The following is a 26,689-nucleotide window of genomic DNA, read 5'->3' as shown; positions in this document are numbered from 1 at the left end:
ACAGTGAGTAGAGAGTAGGTGATAGAAAGTAGGGGCTGGAGAGTAGGGGCAAGAGAGTAGGGAGTAGAGAGTAGAGGACAGAAAGTAGAGAGTATGTGATAGAAAGTAGGGGCTAGAGAGTAGAGAGTAGGGGCTAGAGAGTAGTGGCTATATAGTCGAGAGTAGGGGCTAGGGAGTAGAGAGTAGGGTCTAGATTTGAATATGGCAGCATTTCCACCAAGCCAATCAGAAGTAGATGGCTCCCGAGTGGGGCAGCGGTATAAGACACCGCATCAAGAGGCGTCACTGCAGTACCTGGTTCAAGTCCAGGTTGTATCACATCCGGCCGTGATTGGGAGTCCCATAGGGCGGCGCACAACTGGCCCAGCGTCGTCCGGGTTTGGCCGGGTGTAACGCCCTGGCCATAGAGAGGGGTTTTTGTTCTTTATTTTGGTTAGGCCAGGGTGTTACATTGGGGGGGCGTTCTATTTTAATTTTTCTATGTTTTTGTATTTCTTTTTTTGGGGGTACTGTGTGGCTCCCAATCAGGCACAGCTGTAGTTCGTTGTTGCTGATCGGGAGTCACACATATGGAGCCTGTTTTTCCTTTGGGTTTTGTGGGGGATTGTTTCTGTTTAGTGTCTTGCACCTGACAGTACTGTTTGGCTGTCGGTTTTCTTGTTTTGTTGTATCGTGTTCGTTCGTGAATTAAAACTCAAGATGAACACTAACTCCGCTGCGCTTCCACAGACAGCCGTTACACCGGGGTAGGCAGTCATTGTAAACAAGAATTTATCTGACTTGCCTTGCTTTAAATAAACCATAAATAAAACAATTAAATAAAAAAGAAGGCAAGATGAAAATATTACTACAATTCTCCCCCAATCCTCTCAGATCTACAGTAGTGACTGATAGTAGGGGTTAGAGGTCAATCCTCTCAGAATAACACAGTTTAACGGACATGACCCAGGGTGGGAGGGGTGGTAATGAAGAAATAAACAGTGGTAGAGCTAGTATACATAATCTACTCTCTCTTCCTCTGTTTCATCACGTCGTCAGCAGGGCCTTGTGTGTGTGGTCAAAACAGGAAGTAGGAGGAGGGTCTATACATCTATAACTGGAGATCACAGAGTCTCACTCAGCATCAAGACAAGATGGAACTCACACCACTCTGCTGGCAGCTCTGTAAGTACACTTTCTTTTTCTGTGTGTGTTAATATCTATATAGCTTAACATCTATATGGTTTAATACCTATATGGTTTAATATATATATAGTTTATTATCTATATGGTTTAATATCTATATGGTTTAATATATATATAGTTTAATATCTGTATGGTTTAATATCTATATGGTTTAAAATCTATATAGTTTAATATCTATATGGTTTAATATCTATATGGTTTAATATCTATATAGTTTAATATCTATATGGTTTAATATCTATATGGTTTAATATCTATGTGGTTTAATATCTATGTGGTTTAATATCTGTATGGTTTAATATCTGTATGGTTTAATATCTGTATGGTTTAATATCTATATGGTTTAATATCTGTATTGTTTAATATCTGTATGGTTTACTATCTGTATGGTTTACTATCTGTGTAGTTTAATATCCATATTGTTTAATAGCTGTATGGTTTAATATCTGTATTGTTTAATATCTGTATGGTTTAAAATCTATATAGTTTAATATCTGTATTGTTTAATAGCTGTATTGTTTACTGTCTGTATGATTTAATATCTGTATATTTTCATATCTTTATGGTTTATTTTCTGTATAATTTCATATCAGTATGGTTTAATATCTGTGTGGTTTAATATCTGTATTGTTTAATAGCTCTATGGTTTAATATCTGTATGGTTAAATATCTGTATATTTTCATATCTTTATGGTTTATTTTCTGTATTTTATGGTTTATTTTCTGTATCTTTATGGTTTATTTTCTGTATGGTTTAATATCGATATTGTTAAATATCTATATTAGTTAATATCTACATATTTTAGTTTATATATTTGGTTTATTATCTGTATAGTTTAAAATCTGTATGGTTTGTCATCGATATAGCTTAATATCTGTATAGTTTAATATCTGTACGGTTTAATATATGTATGGTTTCAAATCCATATAGTTTAATATCTATATGGTTTAATATCTATATAGTTTAATATATATATAGTTTAATATCTGTATGGTTTCAAATCTATATAGTTTAATATCTACATTGCTTAAAATCTGTAAAGTTTAAGATCTGAAAAGTTGATTTGCTATTTACAGTAGTTTAATATCTGTATGGTTTAATATCTGTCTGGTTTAATATACAGTTGAAGTCGGAAGTTTACATACACCTTAGCCAAATACATTTAAACTCAATTTTTCACAATTCCTGACATTTAATCCTAGTAAAAATTCCCTGTCTTAGGTCAGTTAGGATCACCACTTTTTTTTTAGAATGTGAAATGTCAGAATAATAGTAGAGAATGATTTATTTCAGCTTTTATTTCTTTCATCACATTCCCAGTGGGTCAGAAGTTTACACTCAATTAGTATTTGGTAGCATTGCCTTTAAATTGTCTAACTTGGGTTAAACGTTTCGAGTCGCCTTCCACAGGCTTCCCACAATATGTTGGGTGAATTTGGGCCCATTCCTTCTGACAGAGCTGGTGTAACTGAGTCAGGTTTGTAGGCCTCCTGGCTCGCACCCACTTTTTCAGTTCTGCCCACAAATGTTCAACAGTATTGAGGTCAGGGCTTTGTGATGGTCACTGAAATATATTGACTTTTTGCAACAACTTTGGAAGTTGTGGCTCAGTTGGTAGAGCATGGTGTTTGCAATGCCAGCATGCCAGCATGGTGTGTGCAACGCCAGGGATGTGGGTTCGATTCCCATGGGGGGCCAGTAAATTTTTTTTTTTTTAAATGCATGAAATTAAATGTATTCACTACTGTAAGTTGCTCTGGATAAGAGCGTCTGCTAAATGACTAAAATGTAAATGTAATGCTTGGGGTCATTGTCCATTTGGAAGTCCCATTTGCGACCAAGCTTAAACTTCCTGACTGATGTCTTGAGATGTTGCTTCAATATATGCACATAATTTCCCCCCCTCATGATGCCATCTATTGAGTGAAGTGCACCAGTCCCTCCTCCGCAAAGCACCCCCACAACATGATGCTGCCACCCCGTGCTTCACGGTTGGGATGGTGTTCTTTGGCTTGCAAGCCTCCCCCTTATTCCTCCAAACATAACGATGGTCATTATGGCCAAACAGTTCTATTTTTGTTTCGTCAGACCAGAGGACATTTCTCGAAAAAGTACGATCTTTGTCCCCATGTGTACTTGCAAACCGTAGTCTGGCTTTTTTATGGCGGTTTTGGAGCAGTGGCTTTTTCCTTGCTGAGCGGCCTTTCAGGATATGTCGATATAGGACGCGTTTTACTGTGGATATAGATACTTTTGTACCTGTTTCCTCCAGCATCTTCACAAGGTGAGAGGGGGTCAAATACTTATTTCACTGTAATGGTTATACGTTCGAAGACCAGCCTTTAAGAGTGTGCTCCTAATCTCAGCTCGTTACCTGTATAAAAGACACCTGGGAGCCAGAAATATTTCTGATTGAGAGGGGGTCAAATACTTATTTCCCTCATTAAAATGCAAATAATTTTATAACATTTTTGACATGCGTTTTTCTGGATTTTTTTGTTGTTATTCTGTCTCTCGCTGTTCAAATAGACCTACCATTAAATTTATAGACTGATCATTTCTTTGTCAGTGGGCAAACGTACAAAATCAGCAGGGGATCAAATACTTTTTTCCCTCACTGTAGTTTTGGCAAGTCGGTTAGGACATATACTTTGTGCATGACACAAGTAATTTTTCCAACAATTGTTTACAGACAGATTATTTTCACTTATAATTCACTGTATCACAATTCTGACATGTTTGTGTAACTAATAGATGTGAATTTTTTTCTGTCTTTTTCATTATATGTCAGACTTCAGTAAGACTGTCGTAATTGGCTCCGTCTTGCATCATCTAATGGGGATCCTAATATATCAAATCACTCACTACCGAGTTCCAAACAAAATTTTTCTTTGGACATGAAAAAGGACCACACCGAAAAAAGTTATAGCTAATGACCTCCTTCTCAATGTGGAATAGACGGACAGAGACTTGCTATCTACGTTAGCTGGGATTTTCTACAAGGAATCTGCCTCCTGAAAAAAAAGCTTCACCCAGGTGGGCATTGCTGCTTGGAAACCATCTATTCACCTTCTGCCCTGGTCTGTCTCACCCTGTCTGGTACAGGTACCACCACCACACTCCCCCCTCTCACCAGAACCTTCGCTTGCCTCCAGCACACACGTACTGTTACATTTGCATTTTACATTTACGTCATTTAGCAGACGCTCTTATCCAGAGCGACTTACAAATTGGTGCATTCACCTTATGATATCCAGTGGGTCGTACTCTGCGAATGTTGTATAGCATGAACCTACAGGATCGGGTCACCGCCTTGATGTTAGCGGAGAACGACAGGGTGTTGTCCCGGGTCTTAGCACTCTGGGAGGAGGACACAATGGAGTTGTCCACCGTGATGGCAAGATCATGAAAAGGGCAGTCCTTCCCCGGGAGGAAGAGCAGCTCTGTCTTGCTGAGGTTCAGCTTGAGGTGGTGATCCGTCATCCACACTGATATGTCTGCCAGACATGCAGAGATGCGATTCGCCACCTGGTTATCAGAAGGGGGAAAGGAGAAGATTAATTGTGTGTCGTCTGCGTAGCAATGATAGGAGAGACCATATGAGGATATGACAGAGCCAAGTGACTTGGTGTATAGCGAGAATAGGAGAGGGCCTAGAACTGAGCCCTGGGGGACACCAGTGGTGAGAGCACGTGGTGCGGAGACGGATTCTCGCCACGCCACCTGGTAGGAGCGACCTGTCAGGTAGGACGCATTCCAAGAGCGTGAGCCGCGCTGGAGATACCCAACTCGGAGAGGGTGGAGAGGAGGATCTGTTGGGTCGAGTGGATCTGTTGGGTCGAGTGACTCTGAGCTGTTGTTATATTTTTCTCTTGTGCTTTATGCTAATTGCCTCATGACTCCTATGTGCTTTGTTGACATTGAACAACTGTGGAAGAGTCTATGTTTTTCCCACGCTCTGGACTCTGACTCTCTATTGGTTACACAGACTCATGGCCTCCCATCCTATTCTAACCACCTCTCGCTGGCTTTATATCCATGTTACCTGATGAAATTGCTGTACAATATGATCTTGTTACCATCTAATGCACATTCAAATGTTATAAATCAACACTTGCATAGCTCTCCCTGTCCTCTACCATGCCTTGATAGTATTACTGTTGATGATATCTGGAAATGTGCATGTACACTCTGGCCCATTTACTGTTGCTAGCCCCAATTCCGACTTGGTCTCTGATACCTGTTTCACTGATTTCTGCTCTCGTAAAAGCCTGTGTTTTCTGCACATTAAGCAATGGGACTCCCTAAATCTTTCTCAGATTATTACCAATTACCAATTGCACAAGGTATGACTCCAAACACCCAGAAAAGGCTACTCTCCTCGATGAAATCCTCACAAATAATCCTGATACGTATCGGTCTGGTGTCTGGTGTTTTCTGTAATGACCTTAGTGATCACTGTTTTACAGCCGGTGTTCGTAATGGCTGCTCAGTGAAACAACCTATCCTGATTTGTCATAGACACTTGCTAAAACACTTTAATTAGCAAGCTTTCCTTCATGACCTGGCCTCTGTAAAATGGTATAGATCAGATTGACCCACTCTGTCGAAGACGCTTGGACCTTATTTTTTTATATTTTCAGTGATATTGTTAACAAACACGCCCCCATAAAGAAAATGAGAATTAAAAACAGGTTCAGCCCCTGGTTCGACCGTGATCTGGCAGACTTACTCCACCTCAATAATTGCATTTGGCGAAAGGCTCGGCACACGCATACTCAGACTGACTGGCTCTCGTTCAGGCAAATGAGAAATAAGTGCACTCAGCCTATCCTGAGGGAAACTACAAAGGGAAACGCAGATGCGAGCAGCCCAGTGACGCGAGTCTACCAGATGAGCTAAATGCCTTTTATGCTTGCTTCGTGGCAAGCAACACTGGAGCATCCATGAGAGCACCAGCTGCTCTGGATGACTGTGAGAGCACTCTCGGTAGCCGATGAGAGCAAGACCTTTAAACAGGTCAATATTAACAAGGCCGCGGGGCCAGACGGATTACCAGGACTGTCAGGTTCGTCAGATGAACAATAGGACCAAGGCGCAGCGCGAGTATAGTTCCACATCTTTATTTTAGTGAAACTTTCAAACAAACAAGAAACAAACAACGAACCGTGACATCAGTGGTGCAACATGCACTAACTCAAAACAATATCCCACAAAGCAGGTGGGAAAAGGGAACCCTAAAGTATGATCCCCAATTAGAGACAACGATAATCAGCTGCCTCTAATTGGGAACCACACTCAATCCCAAAACATAGAAACAAAATGACTAGAACACCCCCCTAGTCATGCTCTGACCTAAACATCATGGAGAACCAAAGGAACCAAAGGACGTGTACTTAAAGCAAGCAACTGGCAACTATCTCTACTTGCACATTCATCTTCTGCACATCTACCATCCCAGTGTTTAATTGCTATATTGTAATTACTTGGCCACCATGGCCTATTTATTGCCTTAACTTACCTCATTTGCACTCACTGTATATAGACTTTTTGTTTTCTTTTGTTCTACTGTATTATTGACTATGTTTTGTTTATTCCATGTGTAACTCTGTGTTGAATGTGTCAAATTGCTATGCTTTATCTTGGCCAGTTGCAAATGAGAAGTTGTTCTCAACTAGCCTACCTGGTTAAATAAAGGTGAAATTAAAAGAAAATTAAGTGTCTTCACTGACATTTTCAACCTCTCCCTGACTGATGCTGTAATACCTACATGTTTCAAGCAAACCACCATAGTCCCTGTGCCCAAGGAAGTGAAGGTAACCTGCCTGAATGATTACTGCCCGTAGCACTGACGTCGGTAGCCATGAAGTGCTTTGAAAGGCTGGTCATGGCTCACATCAACAGTATCCTCCCGGATACCCTATAGCCACTCCAATTCGCATACCACCCAACAGCTCAGCGTTCAACACCATAGTGCCCACAAAACCCATCACTAAGCTAAGGACCCTGTGACTAAACAGCTCCCTCTGCAACTGGATCCTGGACTTCCTGACGGGCCGCCCCAGGTGGTAAGAGTAGGCAACAACACGTCTGCCACGCTGATCCTCATCACAGGGGCCCCTCAGGGGTGTGTACTTAGTCCCCTCCTGTACTCCCTGTTCACCCACAACTGCGTGGCCAAACACAACTCCAACACCATCATTAAGTTTGCTAATGACACAACAGTGGTAGGCCTGATCACCGACAACGATGAGACAGCCTATAGGGAGGAGGTCAGAGAACTGGCAGTGTGGTGCCAGGACAACAACCTCTCCCTCAATGTGAGCAAGACAAAGGAGCTGATTGTGGACTACATGAACAGGCGTGCTGAACAGGCCCCCATTAACATTGACGGGGCTGTAGTGGAGCGGGTCGACATCACTAACAAACTATCATGGTCCAAACACACCAACACAGTCATGAAGAGGGCACGACAACACCTTTTCCCCCTCAGGAGACTGAAAAGATTTGTCATGGGTCCCCAGATCCTCAAAACGTTCTACAGCTTCACCATCGAGAGTATCCTGACCGGTTGCATCACCGCCTGGTATGGCTACTGCTCGGCATCTGACCATAGAGGGTAGTGCGTACGGCCCAGTACATCACTGGGGCCAAGCTTCCTGCCATCCAGGACATAGAGGAAAGCCCACAAAATTGTCAGAGACTCCAGTCACCCAAGTCATAGACAGTTTTCTCTGCTACCGCACGGCAAGTCGTACCGGAGCGCCAATTATAGGACCAAAATGCTACTTAACAGCTTCCACCCCCAAGCCATGAGACTGCTGAACAATTAATCAAATGACTACCAGACTATTTACATTGAACCCCCCCATTCATTTGTTTTGTACACTGCTGCTACTCGCTGTTTATTATCTATGCATAGTCACTTCACCCCTACCTACATGTACAAAGTATCCCCACACACTGACTCAGTACCGGTATCCCCTGTATATAGCCTCGTTATTGTTATTTTATTGTGTTACTTTTATTGTTTTTTACTTTAGTTTATTTGTTAAATATTTTCTTAACTCTTCTTGAACTGCACTGTTGGTTAAGGGCTTATCAGTAAGCATTTCACGGTTACAAATAAAGTTTGATTTGATTTGATACGGAAGGCCAAAGGTAGTTACTTTAAGGAGCAGTTCTCTCTCTGTGGGTCTAACCCCAATCAATTCTGGAAAACAGTTAACGACCTGGAGAATAAACCCTCCTCCTCACAGCTGTTCATGTCCCTTAATGTTGATAATGTGGTTGTTTCTGAAGAGAACAACATGGCTGAGCTGTTTAATCAACACTTCATTAGGTCTATTTGACTCCTCATGTCCAACATTCCCTCCCTTCTAATGCTACTAGCCCCGATGCTCCTCCCTCTTTTCCCCCTGCCCTGCTACAAAGTCACTGAATCCGAGGTGCTATAGGAGATCCTTAAACTTGACCATAAAAAAATATCTGGTTCAGTTGGTTTAGACCCTTTCTTCTTTAATATTGCTGCCCCAAACAAGTTCTCTTACCTTTTTAACCGGTCTCTCCTTTCTGGGGAGGTTCCCATTGCTTGGAAGGCATCCACGGTTCATCCTTTAATTAAAGGGGGAGATCAAGCTGATCCTAACTTGTTATGAACACCTCCAAAACAAAGGTGATGTGGTTTGGTAAGAAGAGGTGAACAGAACAGGCGTGATTACTACCTCTGTCAGTTTAGAGCTTGAGGTAATCACATCAACTCATGCAGACTAAGGTTAAATCTGGACTTGGTTTCCTCTATCGTAATTGCTCCTCTTTCACCACAGCTGCCAAACTAACCCTGATTCAGATGACCATCCTACCCATGCTAGATTTTACTGCCGATGCGGAGCCCCATCGGGTCTTCACGACTGGACCACCGACATTATCTGCCCGAGGGAGTTGTCCAACTGGCCCCTCCGTCGCGACGTAACCTGATCGCCCATCTGCGGCCGGCTAATCGTTAGCTGTCTTTTCGGCTGAGATCTGAATAGGTCTATCGGACACTTTTCTTGGGCCACTATAACTAACTATTTTGCCAACTTGGACAGGTCCCACTGGACCCTCTGATCACTCGGCTAAGCATGCCTCTCCTTAATGTCAATATGCCTTGTCCATTGCTGTTCTGGTTAGTGTTTATTGGCTTATTTCACTGTAGAGCCTCTAGCCCTGCTCATTATACCTTATCCAACCTCTCAGTTCCTCCACCCACACATGCTATGACATCTTCTGGTTTCAATGATGTTTCTAGAAACAATATCTCTCTCATAATCACTAAATGCCTAGGTTTACCTCCTCTGTACTCACATCCCACCATACCTTTGTCTGTACATTATACCTTGAAGCTATTTTATCGCCCCCAGAAACCTGCTCCTTTTTCTCTCTATTCTGGACGTCACAGACGACCAATTCTTATAGCTTTTAGCCGTACCCTCATACTTATGCTTCTCTGCTCCTCTGGGGATGTAGAGGTGAATCCAGGCCCTGCAGTGCCTGGCTCCACTCCTACTCCCCAGGCGCTCTCTTTTGATGGCTTCTGTAAACGTAATAGCCTTGGTTTCATGCATGTTAACATTAGAAGCCTCCTCCCTAAGTTTGTTTTATTCACTGCTTTAGCACACTCTGCCAACCCGGATGTCCTAGCTGTGTCTGAATCTTGGCTTAGGAAGTCCACCAAAAACTGTGAAATCTTCATCCCTAACTACAACGTTTTCAGACAAGATAGAACGACCAAAGGGGGCGGTGTTGCAATCTACTGCAGAGATAGCTTGCAGAGTTCTGTCCTGCTATCCAGGTCTGTACCCAAACAATTTGAACTTCTACTTTTAAAAATCCACCTCTCCAAAAACAAGTCTCTCACCATTGCCGCCTGCTATAGACCCCCCTCGGCCCCTAGCTGTTCTCTGGACACCATATGTGAACTGATTGCCCCCCATCTATCTTCAGAGCTCGTGCTACTAGGCGACCTAAACTGGGACATGCTTAACACCCCAGCCATTCTACAATCCAAGCTTGATGCCCTCAATCTCACACAAATTATTAATGAACCCACCAGGTACAACCCCAAAGCCGCAAACACTGGCACCCTCATAGATATCATCCTAACCAATGTGCCCTCTAATTACACCTCTGCTGTTTTCAACCAAGATCTCAGCGATCACTGCCTCATTGCCTGCACCCGTAACGGGTCAGCGGTCAAACGACCTCCACTCATCACTGTCAAACGCTCCCTGAAACATTTCAACGAGCAAGCCTTTCTAATCGACCTGGCCCTGGTATCCTGGAAGGATATTGACCTCATCCCGTCAGTAGAGGATGCCTGGTTATTTTTTTTAAATGCCATCCTCTCCATCTTAAATAAGCATGCCCCTTTCAAGAAATTTAGAACCAGGAACAGATATAGCCCTTGGTTCTCCCCAGACCTGACTGCCCTTAACCAACACAAAAATATCCTGTGGCGTTCTGCATTAGCATCGAACTGCCCCCGCGATATGCAACTTTTTAGGGAAGTTAGAAACCAATACACACAGGCAGTTAGAAACGCCAAGGCTAGCTTTTTCAAACAGAAATTTGCTTCGTGCAACTCCAACTCTAAAAAGTTCTGGGACATTGTAAAGTCCATGGAGAATAAGAACACCTCCTCCCAACTGCCCACTGCACTGAGGATAGGAAACTCTGTCACCACCGATAAGCCCACTATAATTGAGAATTTCAATAAGCATTTTTCTACGGCTGGCCATGCTTTCCACCTAACTACCCCTACTGCATTCAACAGCACTGCACCCCCCACAGCTACTCGCCCAAGCCTCCCCCATTTCTCCTTCTCCCAAATCCATTCAGCTGATGTTCTGAAAGAGCTGCAAAATCTGGACCCCTACAAATCAGCTGGGCTTGACAATCTGGACCCTTTCTTTCTAAAATTATCTGCCGAAATTATTGCAACCCCTATTACTAGCCTGTTCAACCTCTCTTTCGTGTCGTCTGAGATTCCCATAGATTGGAAAGCAGCTGCTGTCATCCCCCTCTTCAAAGGAGGTGACACTCTTGACCCAAATTGCTACAGACCTATATCCATCCTACCCTGCCTTTCTAAGGTCTTCGAAAGCCAAGCCAACAAACAGATTACCGACTATTTAGAATCCCACCGCACCCTCTCCGCTATGCAATCTGGTTTCAGAGCTGGTCATGGGTGCACCTCAGCCACGCTCAAGGTCCTAAACGACATCATAACCGCCATCGATAAGAAACAATACTGTGCTGCCGTATTCATTGACCTGGCCAAAGCTTTTGACTCTGTTAATCACCACATCCTCATCGGCAGACTCAGTAGCCTTGGTTTCTCAAACGATTGCGTCGCCTGGTTCACCAACTACTTCTCTGACAGAGTTCAGTGTGTCAAATCGGAGGGCCTACTGTCTGGACCTCTGGCAGTCTCTATGGGGGTACCACAGGGTTCAATTCTTGGGCCAACTCTTTTCTCTGTATACATAAATGATGTCGCTCTTGCTGCTGGTGAATCTCTGATCCACCTCTACGCAGACGACACCATTCTGTATACTTCTGGCCCTTCTTTGGACACTGTGTTAACAACCCTCCAGACGAGCTTCAATGCCATTCAACTCTCCTTCCGTGGTCTCCAACTGCTCCTAAACACAAGTAAAACTAAATGCATGCTCTTCAACCGATCGCTGCCTGCACCTGCCCGCCCATCCAACATAACTTCTCTGGACGGTTCTAACTTAGAATTTGTGGACAACTACAAATACCTAGGTGTCTGGCTAGACTGTAATCTCTCCTTCCAGACTCACATCAATCATCTCCAATCCAAAGTGAAATCTAGAATTGGCTTCCTATTTCGCAACAAAGCATCCTTCACTCATGCTGCCAAACATACCCTCGTAAAACTGACCATCCTACCAATCCTCGACTTCGGCGATGTCATTTACAAAATAGCCTCCAATACCCTACTCAACAAGCTGGATGCAGTCTATCACAGTGCCATCCGTTTTGTCACCAAAGCCCCATATACAACCCACCACTGCGATCTGTATGCTCTCGTTGGCTGGTCTTCACTTCATAATCGTCGCCAAACACATTGGCTCCAGGTCATCTACAAGACCCTGCTAGGTAAAGTCCCCCCTTATCTCCGCTCACTGGTCACCATAGCAGCACCCACCTGTAGCACGCGCTCCAGCAGGTATATCTCTCTGGTCACCCCTAAAGCCAACTCCTCCTTTGGTCGTCTCTCCTTCCATTTCTCAGCTGCCAATGACTGGAACGAACTACAAAAATCTCTAAAATTGGAAACACTTATCTCCCTCACTAGCTTTAAGCACCAGCTGTCAGAGCAGCTCACAGATCTCTGCACCTGTACATAGCCCATCCTTAATTTAGCCCAATCTACTACCTCTTCCCCTACTGTATTTATTTATTTTATTTATTTTGCTCCTTTGCACCATATTATTTATATTTTAACTTTTAACTTTCCTCAAACTACAAATCTACCATTCCAGTGTTTTTCTTGCCATACTTTATTTACTTTGCCACCATGGCATTTTTTTGCCTTTACCTCCCGTATCTCACATCATTTGCTCACATTGTATATAGTCTTATTTTTTCTTCTGCATCATTGATTGTATGTTGTTTTACTCCATGTGTAACTCTGTGTTTTTGTATGTTGTCGAACTGCTTTGCTTTATCTTGGCCAGGTCGCAATTGTAAATGAGAACTTGTTCTCAACTTGCCTACCTGGTTAAATAAAGGTGAAATAAATAAAAAAATAAAAAATAAAAAAGATTACGGAGAAGTAATTTATAGATCGGCAGGTTAGGGTGCTCATGAGCGGCTAGATGTTCTTTACCATTCGGCCATCAGATTTGCCACCAATGCTCCTTATAGGACACATCACTGCACTCTATACTCCTCTGTAAACTGGTCATCTCTGTATAGCTATCGCAAGATCCTTATTTATAAAACTATCTTAGATCTCAATCAGTCACATTCTGTTAAAGGTCCCAAACACATCCCTGGGTCGCTCCTCTTTTCAGTTTTCTGCAGCTAGTGACTGGAACGAGTTGCAACAAACACTCAAACTGGACAGTTTTATCTCCATCTCTTCATTCAAAGACTCAATCATGGACACTTACTGACAGTTGTGGCTGCTTTGTGTGATGTATTGTTGTCTTGACCTTCTTGCCCTTTGTGCTGTTGTCTGTGCCCAATAATGTTTGTACCATGTTTTGTATTGCTACCATGTTGTGCTGCTGCCATGTAGTGTTGTCATGTGTTGCTACCATGCTGTGTTGTTGTCTTAGGTCTCTCTTTATGTAGTGTTGTCTCTCTTGTCGTGATGTGTGTTTTGTCCTATAATTATTTATTTTTATACCCCAGCCCCCGTCCCCACAGGAGGCCGTCATTGTAAATAACATTTACATTTTAGTCATTTAGCAGACGCTCTTATCCAGAGCGACTTACAGTAAGTGAATGCATACATTTCATATATATATATATTTTTTCTTCTCCGTACTGGCCCCCGTGGGAATCGAACCCACAACCCTGGCATTGCAAACACCATGCTCTACCAACTGAGCTACAAGGAAGCCAAATTGACTTGCCTAGTTAAATAAAGGTTAAATAAAAGCTAAAATAAAAAAGACTAGCTGTCTCCATTGGTGTCTCCTAATAAATAAAGTAAAATGAAATCACTCACTACCGAGTTCCAAACTGCCTCTGGAAGCAACGTGAGCACAAGAACTGTTCGTCAGGAGCTTCATGAAATGGGTTTCCATGACTCATTAAGCTATTTCATTTTCAATTTTAGGGCCCCTGTCTGTATAATTTTTTGGAAATAACAACCAATCAAATGGCTACCCAGACTGTTTTCATTGAACCCCCCCCCCCCCTCTTTTACGCTGCTGCTACTCTCTGTTTATCATCTATCTAAGTCACTGTAACTCTACCCTGTAGATATTACCTCAATTACGTAGACTAACCGGTGCCCCCGCACATTGACTCTGTACCGTTACCCTCTGTATATAGCCTCAATATTGTTATTTACTGCTGCTCTTTAATTATTTGTTACTTTTATTTATTACTTATCTATTTTTTTTACTTTACAGGTATTTTTCTTAAAACTGAATTGTTGGTTAAGGGCTTGTAAATAAGCATTTCACTGTAAGTTTAATGAACACGATGGGCGACAGAGAGCTGGTTTCAAGCGCAGGGCGCAGTAGGTGTTTATTGAAAAGGACCACAGGAGGAGGCAGGTAGCTGGGTCCAGGGGCAGGCAGAAGGTCATACACAGGGGGTCCAAAAAGGCAACAGTACAGGCAGGGAAAAGACTAGTAACGTAGACCGGGAGATCAGGCAATAGGGAGATAACAGGAAATCCGACTAAAGTACAGGCAGAGAATAGTCAAAAGGTGTCGTTAGTGAGGCAGGCGAAAACTATCATACACGGGAGGATTGAAATATGGGAAAAACAGAGTTCCGAAAAGAAGTGTGTCACAAAACAAACAATACCGTGATGCAAAGAACTGAACTAAATAGTGTGTGATAACGACATACAGGTGTGTGAACAGGTGATCAGAATTCATGTGATTGGGATCTGGAAAGTGAACTGCGTTCAGGGGATCTATGTGTTTGAGAGTTGGAAGCAGACGTTACAGTAAGGCCTGTTGTATTTGGCGCATGTGACAAATAAAATTTTGTAACATGCGCCAAATGAGATTTATTTATTTGATAAACTATTGAATTTGGCCTTTACGACTATAGCACAAAGAAACACATTGAATAACACATTAATAAATGGCAAATAAGACAGTCAAAAAAATTATCATAAAGTATAGTAGTGTCTGTCCTGTATCTAGGAGATATAAGAAAACAGGAAACATTTTTGTTTTTTGGACACATATTTAACCCCCATTTTTGTTGGCCCAAAACGACCTCCATACTTCCATTCATTTGTATGGGTTACCTTCAGATGAAGGTTTAATATCTATATATACCTCCATACCTCCATTCATTTCTATGGGTTACCATGGGTTACCTTCAGACGAATCCCTTGACACTTGTGGGGGTCGTAGAGCAAAACGCACTTTCCATCACAGATGTTAAAGGCTGGAGATGTGTTGGATTGAGACATACTCCACACAAAAAACATAAACTTAAACTGAAGGATTTTTGTATTCTGTTAATTAGATTGACTCTTAAGGAAATTAATATCTGTGGTACAGCTCAGTGTTTACATCATGTACCATAGTGATGGTTCTCTCTGTGTGTTTCAGTGTTTACATCATGTACCATAGTGATGGTTCTCTCTGTGTGTTTCAGTGTTTACATCATGTACCATAGTGATAGTTCTCTCTGTCTGTTTCAGTGTTTACATCATGTACCATAGTGATAGTTCTCTCTGTGTGTTTCAGTGCTGTTGAGTACACTGGTATACTGTAGCCTCGGACAAGGTGGAGGTGAGTACATTTATCCATATTCATCACCTGTTCTATAATAGTAACATTTATCTATATTCATCACTGTCACTTCCTGGCAAGTATATAAGGTTAATTGTTTTGTAGTTTGGTCAGGGCGTGGCAGGGGGTATTTGTTTTATGTGGTTCAGGGTGGTGTGTTTGGTTAAAGGGTGTTTGATTTAGTATTTCCGGGGTTTTGGTTTATAGTCTATGTTTATGTATTTCTATGTCTAGTCTGGTGAGTGTGTTTCTATGTTGTGTTGATTGGGGTTGGGACTCTCAGTTGAAGGCAGGTGTTGTCTATCTGCCTTTGATTGAGAGTCCCATATATTAGGGTGTGTTTGTGGTTGTTATTTGTGGGTGATTGTTCTGTGTTGAGCCTTAGGCTTTGCCAGACTGTTTGTTGGTTGTTCGTTCATTCTCGTGGTTTGTTATTTTGTATTCATTTTGGAAAGTTAATAAATCTCAAAATGAGCATACACGTACCTGCTGCGTTTTGGTCCTCTTTCACCAACGACAACCGTGACAGAATCACCCACCACCAACGGACCAAGCAGCAGAGGAAGGAGCAGACGGCGTTCGAGTTGGACTGGCGGGAGAAGTGGACTTGGGAGGAAATTCTGGACGGGGCCGGACCTTGGCATCAGGCTGGGGAGTATCAGCGCCCGCAGTGGGAAATTGAGGCAGCCAAGGCAGAGAGGCGATGGTACGAGGCCAGAGACGCGCTGAGGGAGAAGCACGAGAGGCACCCCCAATAAATGTTTTGGTTATATGGAGGAGCGTATGGGGTGGAGAGCGCTATGTTTCGCTGAGAAGCGCACTATCTCACCCATACGCACGCACAGTCCGGTGCGAGTTATTCCAGCCCCTCGCAGGTGCTGTGCTAGAGCGGGCATCCAGCCTGGTAGGAGGATGCCTGCGCAGCGCATCTGGTCGCCGGTACGCCTCCGAGGACCAGGCTACCCAACTCCCGCTCTACGCACGGCTACCATCAGGCCCCTGCACAGCCCAGTCTGCCCTGTACGAGCACCCCGCTCGTACAGGGCTACTAGTTCCATCCAGCCAAGGCGGGTTGTGCAGGAGGTAAGATCTAGACCGGCTGTGCGCCTCCATAGCCCTGGGTTTCCAGCTCCTGTCTCTCGTGCGGACCCGGAAGTGCGTCCACCCAGTCCGACTCGTACTGTTCCCGCTCCCCGCATTAAACTGCAAGTGTGTAAACCCAGCCTCGCCAGTCAACAGTCGTCAGAGCTGCCCGCCAGTCAACAGTCGTCGGAGCTGCCCGCCAGTCAACAGTCGTCGGAGCTGCCCGCCAGTCAACAGTCGTCGGAGCTGCCCGCCAGTCAACTGTCGTCGGAGCTGCCCGCCAGTCAACTGTCGTCGGAGCTGCCCGCCAGTCAACTGTCGTCGGAGCTGCCCGCCAGTCAACAGTCGCCGGAGTGGCCAGACTGTGCTGAACTCCCGGAGTGGCCAGACTGTGCTGAACTGCCGGAGTGGCCAGACTGCGCTGAACTGCCGGAGTGGCCAGACTGCCCTGAACTGCCGGAGTGGCCAGACTGCCCTGAACTGCCGGAGTGGCCAGACTGCCCTGAACTGCCGGAGTGGCCAGACTGCCCTGAACTGCCGGAGTGGCCAGACTGCCCTGAACTGCCGGAGTGGCCAGACTGCCCTGAACTGCCGGAGTGGCCAGACTGCCCAGACTGTCCCGAGTTGCCAGACTGCCCAGACTGTCCCGAGTTGCCAGACTGCCCAGACTGTCCCGAGTTGCCAGACTGCCCAGACTCTGGGCAGTCTGGCAATCACCTGTTCTATAAAAGTAACATTTATCTATATTCATCACCTGTTCTATAATAGTAACATTTATCTATATTCATCACCTGTTCTATAATAGTAACATTTATCTATATTCATCACCTGTTCTATAATAGTAACATTTATCTATATTCATCACCTGTTCTATAATAGTATAATTTCTTCCTGGTCTCTTCATTGGTTGTGACTTCATGTCAGTCTGCAGTCCTTATTCTACTCTCTTAGTAAAGAAGGTTCTAACAGAGTAGACAGAGGGGGTAGAGTCCAGTGTAGTGTGTGGGTAGAGTCCAGTGTAGTGTGTGGGTAGAGTCCAGTGTAGTGTGGGTAGAGTCCAGTGTAGTGTGGGTAGAGTCCAGTGTAGTGTGGGTAGAGTCCAGTGTAGCGTGTGGGTGGAGTCCAGTGTTGTGTGTGGGTAGAGTCCAGTGTAGTGTGGGTAGAGTCCAGTGTAGTGTGTGGGTAGAGTCCAGTGTAGTGTGTGGGTAGAGTCCAGTGTAGTGTGGGTAGAGTCCAGTGTAGTGTGTGGGTAGTGTTCAGTGTAGTGTGTGGGTAGAGTCCAGTGTAGTGTGGGTAGAGTCCAGTGTAGCATGTGGGTGGAGTCCAGTGTAGTGTGTGGGTGGAGTCCAGTGTAGTGTGTGGGTGGAGTCCAGTGTAGTGTGTGGGTGGAGTCCAGTTTAGTGTGGGCAGAGTCCAGTGTAGTGTGGGTATAGCCAGTACTAGATAGTTAGTTGGTAAAAGGAGGTCAGTGTAAATAGTCCAGGTAGCCATTTGATTAGATGTTCAGGAGACTTATGGCTTGGGGGTAGAAGCTGTTAAGTAGCCTCTTGGACCTAGACTTGGCACTACGGTACCGCTTGCCGTGCAGTTGCAGAGAGAACGGTCTATGGCTCTGGTGGCTGGAGTCCTACCATTTTTGGGCCTTCTACTGACACTGCCTGTTATAGAGGTCTTGGATGGCAGGGAGCTCAGCCCCAGTGATGTACTGGGCTGTATGCATTACCCTCTGTTGCACCTTGTGGTCGGTGGCCAAGCAGTTGCCATACCAGGCAGTGATGCAGCCAGTCAAGATGCTCTCAATGGTGCAGCTGTAGACCTTTGAGGATCTGAGGACCCATGCTAAATCTTTTCAGCCTCCTGAGGGGGAAGAGGCGATGTCATAACCTCTTCACGACTGTGTTGGTGTGTTTGGACCATGAAAGTTCCTTAATGATGTGGACATCAAGGAACTTGAAGGTCTCGACCCGCTCAACTTCAACCCCGTCGATATGAATGGGGCATTCTCAGACTACAGTTTCCTGTAGTCCACGAGAATCTCCTTTGTCTTGCCCACCTTGAAGGAGAGGTTGTTGTCCTGGCACCACACTGCCAGGTCTCTGACTTCCTCCCTATAGGCTGTCTCATTGTCATTCGTAATCAGGCCTACCACCCTTGTGTCGTCAGCAAACTTAATGATGGTGTTGGACTCGGGCTTGGCCATGCAGTCATGGGTGAACAGGGAGTACAGGAGGGGACTGAGCACGCACCCCTGAGGGGCCCCGTGTTGAGGATCAGCGTGGCAGATGTGCTGTTGTCTATCCTTACCACCTGGGGGTGGGCCATCAGGAAGTCCAGGATCCATTTGCAGAGGGAGGTGTTTAGTCCCAGGGTCCTTAGCTTATTGATAAGGTTGGAGGGCACTATGGTGTTGAACATTAAACTGTAGTCAATGAATAGCATTCTGTTCCTTTTGTCCAGGTGGGAAAGGACAGTGTGGAGTGCAATAGCGATTGCGTTATCTGTGGATCTGTTAGGGCGGTATGCAAATTGGAGTGGGTTTCTGGGATGATGGGGTTGATGTGAGCCATGACCAGCATTTCATAGCATTTCATGTCTACAGATGTGAGTAGTCATTTAGACAGGTTACCTTGGTGTTTTGGGGTACAGGGACTATGGTGGTCTGCTTGAAACAGGTAGGTATTACAGACTGGGTCACTAATTGGGGTGAGAATGTTGATCATCAACATGCGAGAGTACCTGGTTCTGCAGATAGGTGCTGGAGGAGGTCTGATACTCCTGGAAGTGTGTCCATTCAACAACATGTGGATGAGTTGGGGGTGGAGCTGACACCCTGGAGTGATATGTACCTTCCTTCACTTGAGATTAACAATGGCACTAATCAGAGACCACCTTACCTAGTTATTACACATGCCCCTGTTGGGTGGGTATGTTTTAAATAGGTCACTCTCTCGGGATCTGTCTCAATTGCACCAGGACGCGTTTGTCAAAGTAGGACAGAGTAGTGAGTGTGAGCAGACAACAGACCCATCTGCCTGTGACAGTACTAAGGTTGTGGAATGTCTGTTGAATTGACTCTCGGTAATGGCACTATGACTACTTTTTATGCCAATACCTTCGGTAATATCATCAATAATGGTATGATAGCTCCTAATGGGACTTACTTTATCTGTAGAGGTATTCCTTACTTTATCTTTAACAGGTATTCCTGGTTACCAAAGTTGTGGCAGGGGTTGTGTTGTTAGGGTCGTGTTATTATTGTCGTGTTATTAGGGTCTTGTTATTAGGGTTGTGTTATTAGGGTTGTGTTATTAGGGTTGTGTTATTAGGGTCGTGTTGTTAGGGTTGTGTTGTTAGGGTTGTGTTATTAGGGTTGTGTTATTAGGGTTGTGTTATTAGGGTCGTGTTGTTAGGGTCGTGTTATTAGGGTTGTGTTATTAGGGTCGTGTTATTAGGGTCGTGTTGTTAGGGTCATGTTATTAGGGTCGTGTTATTAGGGTTGTGTTATTAGGGTCGTGTTATTAGGGTCGTGTTATTAGGGTCGTGTTATTAGGGTCGTGTTATTAGGGTCGTGTTGTTAGGGTCGTGTTATTAGGGCCGTGTTGTTAAGGTCGTGTTATTAGGGTTAGTTATTAGGGTCGTGTTATTAGGGTCGTGTTATTAGGGTCGTGTTATTAGGGTCGTGTTATTAGGGTCGTGTTATTAGGGTCGTGTTATTATTGTCGTGTTATTATTGTCGTGTTATTAGGGTTGTGTTATTAGGGTTGTGTTATTAGGGTTGTGTTGTTAGGGTCGTGTTATTATTGTCTTGTTATTAGGGTTGTGTTATTAGGGTCGTGTTATTAGGGTCGTGTTATTAGGGTCGTGTTATTAGGGTCGTGTTATTATTGTCGTGTTATTAGGGTTGTGTTATTAGGGTTGTGTTATTAGGGTCGTGTTATTATTGTCGTGTTATTGGGGTTGTGTTATTGGGGTTGTGTTATTAGGGTTGTGTTATTAGGGTTGTGTTATTAGGGTTGTGTTATTAGGGTTGTGTTATTAGGGTTGTGTTATTTGGGTTGTGTTATTTGGGTTGTGTTATTTGGGTTGTGTTATTATTGTCGTGTTATTAGGGTCGTGTTGTTAGGGTTGTGTTATTAGGGTTGTGTAATTAGGGTTGTGTTGTTAGGGTCGTGTTATTAGGGTCATGTTATTAGGGTCGTGTTATTAGGGTCGTGTTATTAGGGTCGTGTTATTATTGTCGTGTTATTAGGGTTGTGTTATTAGGGTTGTGTTATTAGGGTTGTGTTGTTAGGGTCGTGTTGTTAGGGTCGTGTTATTATTGTCTTGTTATTAGGGTTGTGTTATTAGGGTCGTGTTATTAGGGTCGTGTTATTAGGGTCGTGTTATTATTGTCGTGTTATTATTGTCGTGTTATTAGGGTTGTGTTATTAGGGTTGTGTTATTAGGGTCGTGTTATTATTGTCGTGTTATTGGGGTTGTGTTATTGGGGTTGTGTTATTAGGGTTGTGTTATTAGGGTTGTGTTATTAGGGTTGTGTTATTAGGGTTGTGTTATTAGGGTTGTGTTATTTGGGTTGTGTTATTTGGGTTGTGTTATTTGGGTTGTGTTATTATTGTCGTGTTATTAGGGTCGTGTTGTTAGGGTTGTGTTATTAGGGTTGTGTTATTAGGGTTGTGTTGTTAGGGTCGTGTTATTAGGGTCATGTTATTAGGGTCGTGTTATTAGGGTCGTGTTATTAGGGTCGTGTTATTATTGTCGTGTTATTAGGGTTGTGTTATTAGGGTTGTGTTATTAGGGTTGTGTTGTTAGGGTCGTGTTGTTAGGGTCGTGTTATTATTGTCTTGTTATTAGGGTTGTGTTATTAGGGTCGTGTTATTAGGGTCGTGTTATTAGGGTCGTGTTATTATTGTCGTGTTATTATTGTCGTGTTATTAGGGTTGTGTTATTAGGGTTGTGTTATTAGGGTCGTGTTATTATTGTCGTGTTATTGGGGTTGTGTTATTGGGGTTGTGTTATTAGGGTTGTGTTATTAGGGTTGTGTTATTAGGGTTGTGTTATTAGGGTTGTGTTATTAGGGTTGTGTTATTTGGGTTGTGTTATTTGGGTTGTGTTATTTGGGTTGTGTTATTATTGTCGTGTTATTAGGGTCGTGTTGTTAGGGTTGTGTTATTAGGGTTGTGTTATTAGGGTTGTGTTGTTAGGGTCGTGTTATTAGGGTCATGTTATTAGGGTCGTGTTATTAGGGTCGTGTTATTAGGGTCGTGTTATTAGGGTTGTGTTATTAGGGTTGTGTTATTAGGGTTGTGTTATTATGGTCGTGTTATTATTGTCGTGTTATTAGGGTTGTGTTATTAGGGTTGTGTTATTAGGGTTGTGTTGTTAGGGTCGTGTTGTTAGGGTCGTGTTATTATTGTCTTGTTATTAGGGTTGTGTTATTAGGGTCGTGTTATTAGGGTCGTGTTATTAGGGTTGTGTTATTAGGGTTGTGTTATTAGGGTTGTGTTGTTAGGGTCGTGTTGTTAGGGTCGTGTTATTATTGTCTTGTTATTAGGGTTGTGTTATTAGGGTCGTGTTATTAGGGTCGTGTTATTAGGGTCGTGTTATTATTGTCGTGTTATTATTGTCGTGTTATTAGGGTTGTGTTATTAGGGTTGTGTTATTAGGGTCGTGTTATTATTGTCGTGTTATTAGGGTCGTGTTATTGGGGTTGTGTTATTAGGGTTGTGTTATTAGGGTTGTGTTATTAGGGTTGTGTTATTTGGGTTGTGTTATTTGGGTTGTGTTATTTGGGTTGTGTTATTATTGTCGTGTTATTAGGGTCGTGTTGTTAGGGTTGTGTTATTAGGGTTGTGTTATTAGGGTTGTGTTGTTAGGGTCGTGTTATTAGGGTCGTGTTATTAGGGTCGTGTTATTAGGGTCGTGTTATTAGGGTCGTGTTATTATTGTCGTGTTATTAGGGTTGTGTTATTAGGGTTGTGTTATTAGGGTTGTGTTGTTAGGGTCGTGTTGTTAGGGTCGTGTTATTATTGTCTTGTTATTAGGGTTGTGTTATTAGGGTCGTGTTATTAGGGTCGTGTTATTAGGGTCGTGTTATTATTGTCGTGTTATTATTGTCGTGTTATTAGGGTTGTGTTATTAGGGTTGTGTTATTAGGGTCGTGTTATTATTGTCGTGTTATTGGGGTTGTGTTATTGGGGTTGTGTTATTAGGGTTGTGTTATTAGGGTTGTGTTATTAGGGTTGTGTTATTAGGGTTGTGTTATTAGGGTTGTGTTATTTGGGTTGTGTTATTTGGGTTGTGTTATTTGGGTTGTGTTATTATTGTCGTGTTATTAGGGTCGTGTTGTTAGGGTTGTGTTATTAGGGTTGTGTTATTAGGGTTGTGTTGTTAGGGTCGTGTTATTAGGGTCATGTTATTAGGGTCGTGTTATTAGGGTCGTGTTATTAGGGTCGTGTTATTATTGTCGTGTTATTAGGGTTGTGTTATTAGGGTTGTGTTATTAGGGTTGTGTTGTTAGGGTCGTGTTGTTAGGGTCGTGTTATTATTGTCTTGTTATTAGGGTTGTGTTATTAGGGTCGTGTTATTAGGGTCGTGTTATTAGGGTCGTGTTATTATTGTCGTGTTATTATTGTCGTGTTATTAGGGTTGTGTTATTAGGGTTGTGTTATTAGGGTCGTGTTATTATTGTCGTGTTATTGGGGTTGTGTTATTGGGGTTGTGTTATTAGGGTTGTGTTATTAGGGTTGTGTTATTAGGGTTGTGTTATTAGGGTTGTGTTATTTGGGTTGTGTTATTTGGGTTGTGTTATTTGGGTTGTGTTATTATTGTCGTGTTATTAGGGTCGTGTTGTTAGGGTTGTGTTATTAGGGTTGTGTTATTAGGGTTGTGTTGTTAGGGTCGTGTTATTAGGGTCATGTTATTAGGGTCGTGTTATTAGGGTCGTGTTATTAGGGTCGTGTTATTAGGGTTGTGTTATTAGGGTTGTGTTATTAGGGTTGTGTTATTATGGTCGTGTTATTAGGGTCGTGTTATTAGGGTTGTGTTATTAGGGTTGTGTTATTAGGGTTGTGTTATTATGGTCGTGTTATTAGGGTTGTGTTATTAGGGTCGTGTTAATAGGGTTGTGTTATTAGGGTCGTGTTATTAGGGTTGTGGGAGATTGTCTTTGAGTAGTGTATGTTTCAACGCTGCGTCACGGTTTGTTGTTTTGTTCTTTAGTTTATGTATCGCATAGTTTCACAGTGTAAATAAAATGTGGAACGACACACACGCTGCACATTGGTCCGCTTCTCATTACGACAATAAGATTCAAAAACCAGGTCCTTTTGTAGATGGGTGTCAGTGTTGTTCACCAGAATGTGGATCATAAGGGTTTTCATCATCACAGCCTCATGATCAGCTGGTAACTGTCCTCGGTGCTGCAGTGAACCAGGCTCTCTCAGACGTGGTATCACACCTGTTAAGAACTCTTTTCATGTCCTTTGTGTTTGATAGAAATGCAAGGTGTTTAATGTGAATGATTTTATGCTCACTGCTAATGTTTTTATTCTGTCAATTTTTCATGTTTTCTACTGTTTTCTAAAAACACATTTTAAGTATATTTATTTTTAAAAGGTCTACCCTACACTAACCCTACCTACCCTACACTAACCCTACCTACCCCTACACTAACCCTACCTACCCTACACTAACCCTACCTACCCCTACACTAACCCCACCTACCCTACACTAACCCTACCTACCCTACACTAACCCTACCTACCCCTACATTAACCCTACCTACCCCACACTAACCCTACCTACCCTACACTAACCCTACCTACCCTACACTAACCCTACCTACCCTACAATAACCCTACCTACCCTACACTAACCATACCTACACCTACACTAACCCTACCTACCCTACACTTACCCTACCTACCCTACATTAACCCTACCTACCCCTACACTAACCCTACCTACACTAACCCTACCTACCCTACACTAACCCTACATACCCTACCTACCCTACACTAACCCTACCTATCCCTACACTAACCCTACCTACCCTACACTAACCCTACCTACCCTACACTAACCCTACCTACCCTACACTAACCCTACCTACCCTACACTAACCCTACCTACCCCTACACTAACCCTACCTACCCTACACTAACCCTACCTACCCTTACACTAACCCTACCTACCCCTATACTAACCCTACCTACCCTACACTAACCTTTCCTAAGTTACTACTAACAGAGATCACTAGGTTAAATAGCTTGAGAATAGGTTCTCTGATGTGTTTCTGCATCTCTGTTCCAATACATGCTTTACTGCTCTAGGGGGCCTATATTTAATAATTTACTTTCTCACTCACTCACTCACTCACTCACTCACTCACTCACTCACTCACTCACTCACTCTCTCTCACTATCTCTCTCTCTCGCTCTCTATCTCTCTCCTCCAGCCTCTCTGAGCATCAGTCCTGACAGATCTCAGTTTTTTAAACTAGAGTCTGTCTCTCTGAGCTGTGAGGTTCAGGGGAACTCTGCTGGATGGAGACTGAAGAGATACACAGTCTCTGGGGATCGTTCAGATTGTGGAAGAAAATGGGGAAAACAACAAGGGTCTTCATGCATCGTGTCATTAATACCATCAGACAATGGAGTGTACTGGTGTGAGTCTGGGTCTGGAGAACACAGCAATGCTGTCAACATCACAGTACCTGGTATGTCCACAAACACCATCTACTAACATTATAGTGTTTAGTGGTTCATCTGGTTTCAGATAGCTGATGTTATGTTTATATATGATGTTTATATATTATATACAGCTGGAGCTGTGATCCTGGAGAGACCTGTTTATATATGATGTTTATATATTAGATACAGCTGGTGCTGTGATCCTGGAGAGACCTGTTTATATATGATGTTTATATATTATATACATATGGAGCTGTGATCCTGGAGAGACCTGTTTATATATGATGTTTATATATTATATACAGCTGGAGCTGTGAACCTGGAGAGACCTGTTTATATATGATGTTTATATATTATATACAGCTGGTGCTGTGATCCTGGAGAGACCTGTTTATATATGATGTTTATATATTATATACAGCTGGTGCTGTGATCCTGGAGAGCCCTGCCCTTCCTGTGACTGAGGGAGATTCTGTGACTCTGCGCTGCAGATATCAGGGAACTCCCTCTGACCTCACAGCTGTTTTCTACAAAGATGGATCCCTCATCAGGACTGAGACTACAGGAGAGATGACCATCCCTGCAGTATCCAAGTCAGATGAAGGACTCTACAAGTGTAACAACTCTAAAGGAGAATCACCAGAGAGCTGGATGACTGTGACAGGTGAGAATATGAGAAACCTTGACTTTCAGATTATCTGGTTCTTCTTTACAGGTTCATCATGAGTGAGACATTACATTCATAATAGTTCTTATAATCTCTGGTCATTAGAAGTAATTCATACTAGATAACATTAATCAGATCATAGATTATAACTATTTACTGTGTTGTTTCCTCTGGTGTTTTTCAAGATAGGGGATCTACCTCATCCCTCCCCCGTCCCCCCTCATCCTCCTCTCCTACCCCCCTCTCTCCTACCTCTCCCCTCCTGCCTCTGTCTTTGTCTGGGTTGGTGGCTGCTCTCTCCATCTCTCTGATCATTCTACTGGTCCTGTTCTGCAAGAAGAGGAACAAAGATGTAGCAGCTGAACCCAGAGATGTTACGTATGCTGACGTTAGAATCACACAGGACCCAGAACCCAGGAGAAGGAGAGGTACACACACACACACACACACACACACACACACACACACACACACACACACACACACACACACACACACACACACACACACACACACACACACACACACACACACACACACACACACACCAGTACAG

General features: G+C 43.3%; 1 protein-coding gene across 1 annotated transcript in view; it reads left to right on the top strand.

Moving 5' to 3' along the window:
• The first annotated feature begins 1,125 nt into the window (after positions 1-1,125).
• Positions 1,126-26,689, top strand: part of LOC115194775 (low affinity immunoglobulin gamma Fc region receptor II-like) — a 39,675-nt gene continuing 14,111 nt past the window's right edge. Inside the window, exons 1-5 of the mRNA XM_029754705.1 lie at positions 1,126-1,164; positions 15,649-15,693; positions 25,232-25,492; positions 25,888-26,130; positions 26,319-26,561. Of these exons, the coding sequence (XP_029610565.1) occupies positions 1,134-1,164; positions 15,649-15,693; positions 25,232-25,492; positions 25,888-26,130; positions 26,319-26,561 (823 nt within the window). The 5' untranslated portion in view covers positions 1,126-1,133. The remainder of the gene's footprint in view (positions 1,165-15,648; positions 15,694-25,231; positions 25,493-25,887; positions 26,131-26,318; positions 26,562-26,689) is intronic.

The sequence above is a fragment of the Salmo trutta genome, chromosome 5 (genome assembly GCF_901001165.1).
Source record: "Salmo trutta chromosome 5, fSalTru1.1, whole genome shotgun sequence".
NCBI lineage: Eukaryota > Metazoa > Chordata > Actinopteri > Salmoniformes > Salmonidae > Salmo > Salmo trutta.
This window is presented reverse-complemented; position numbering and strand designations above follow the sequence as displayed.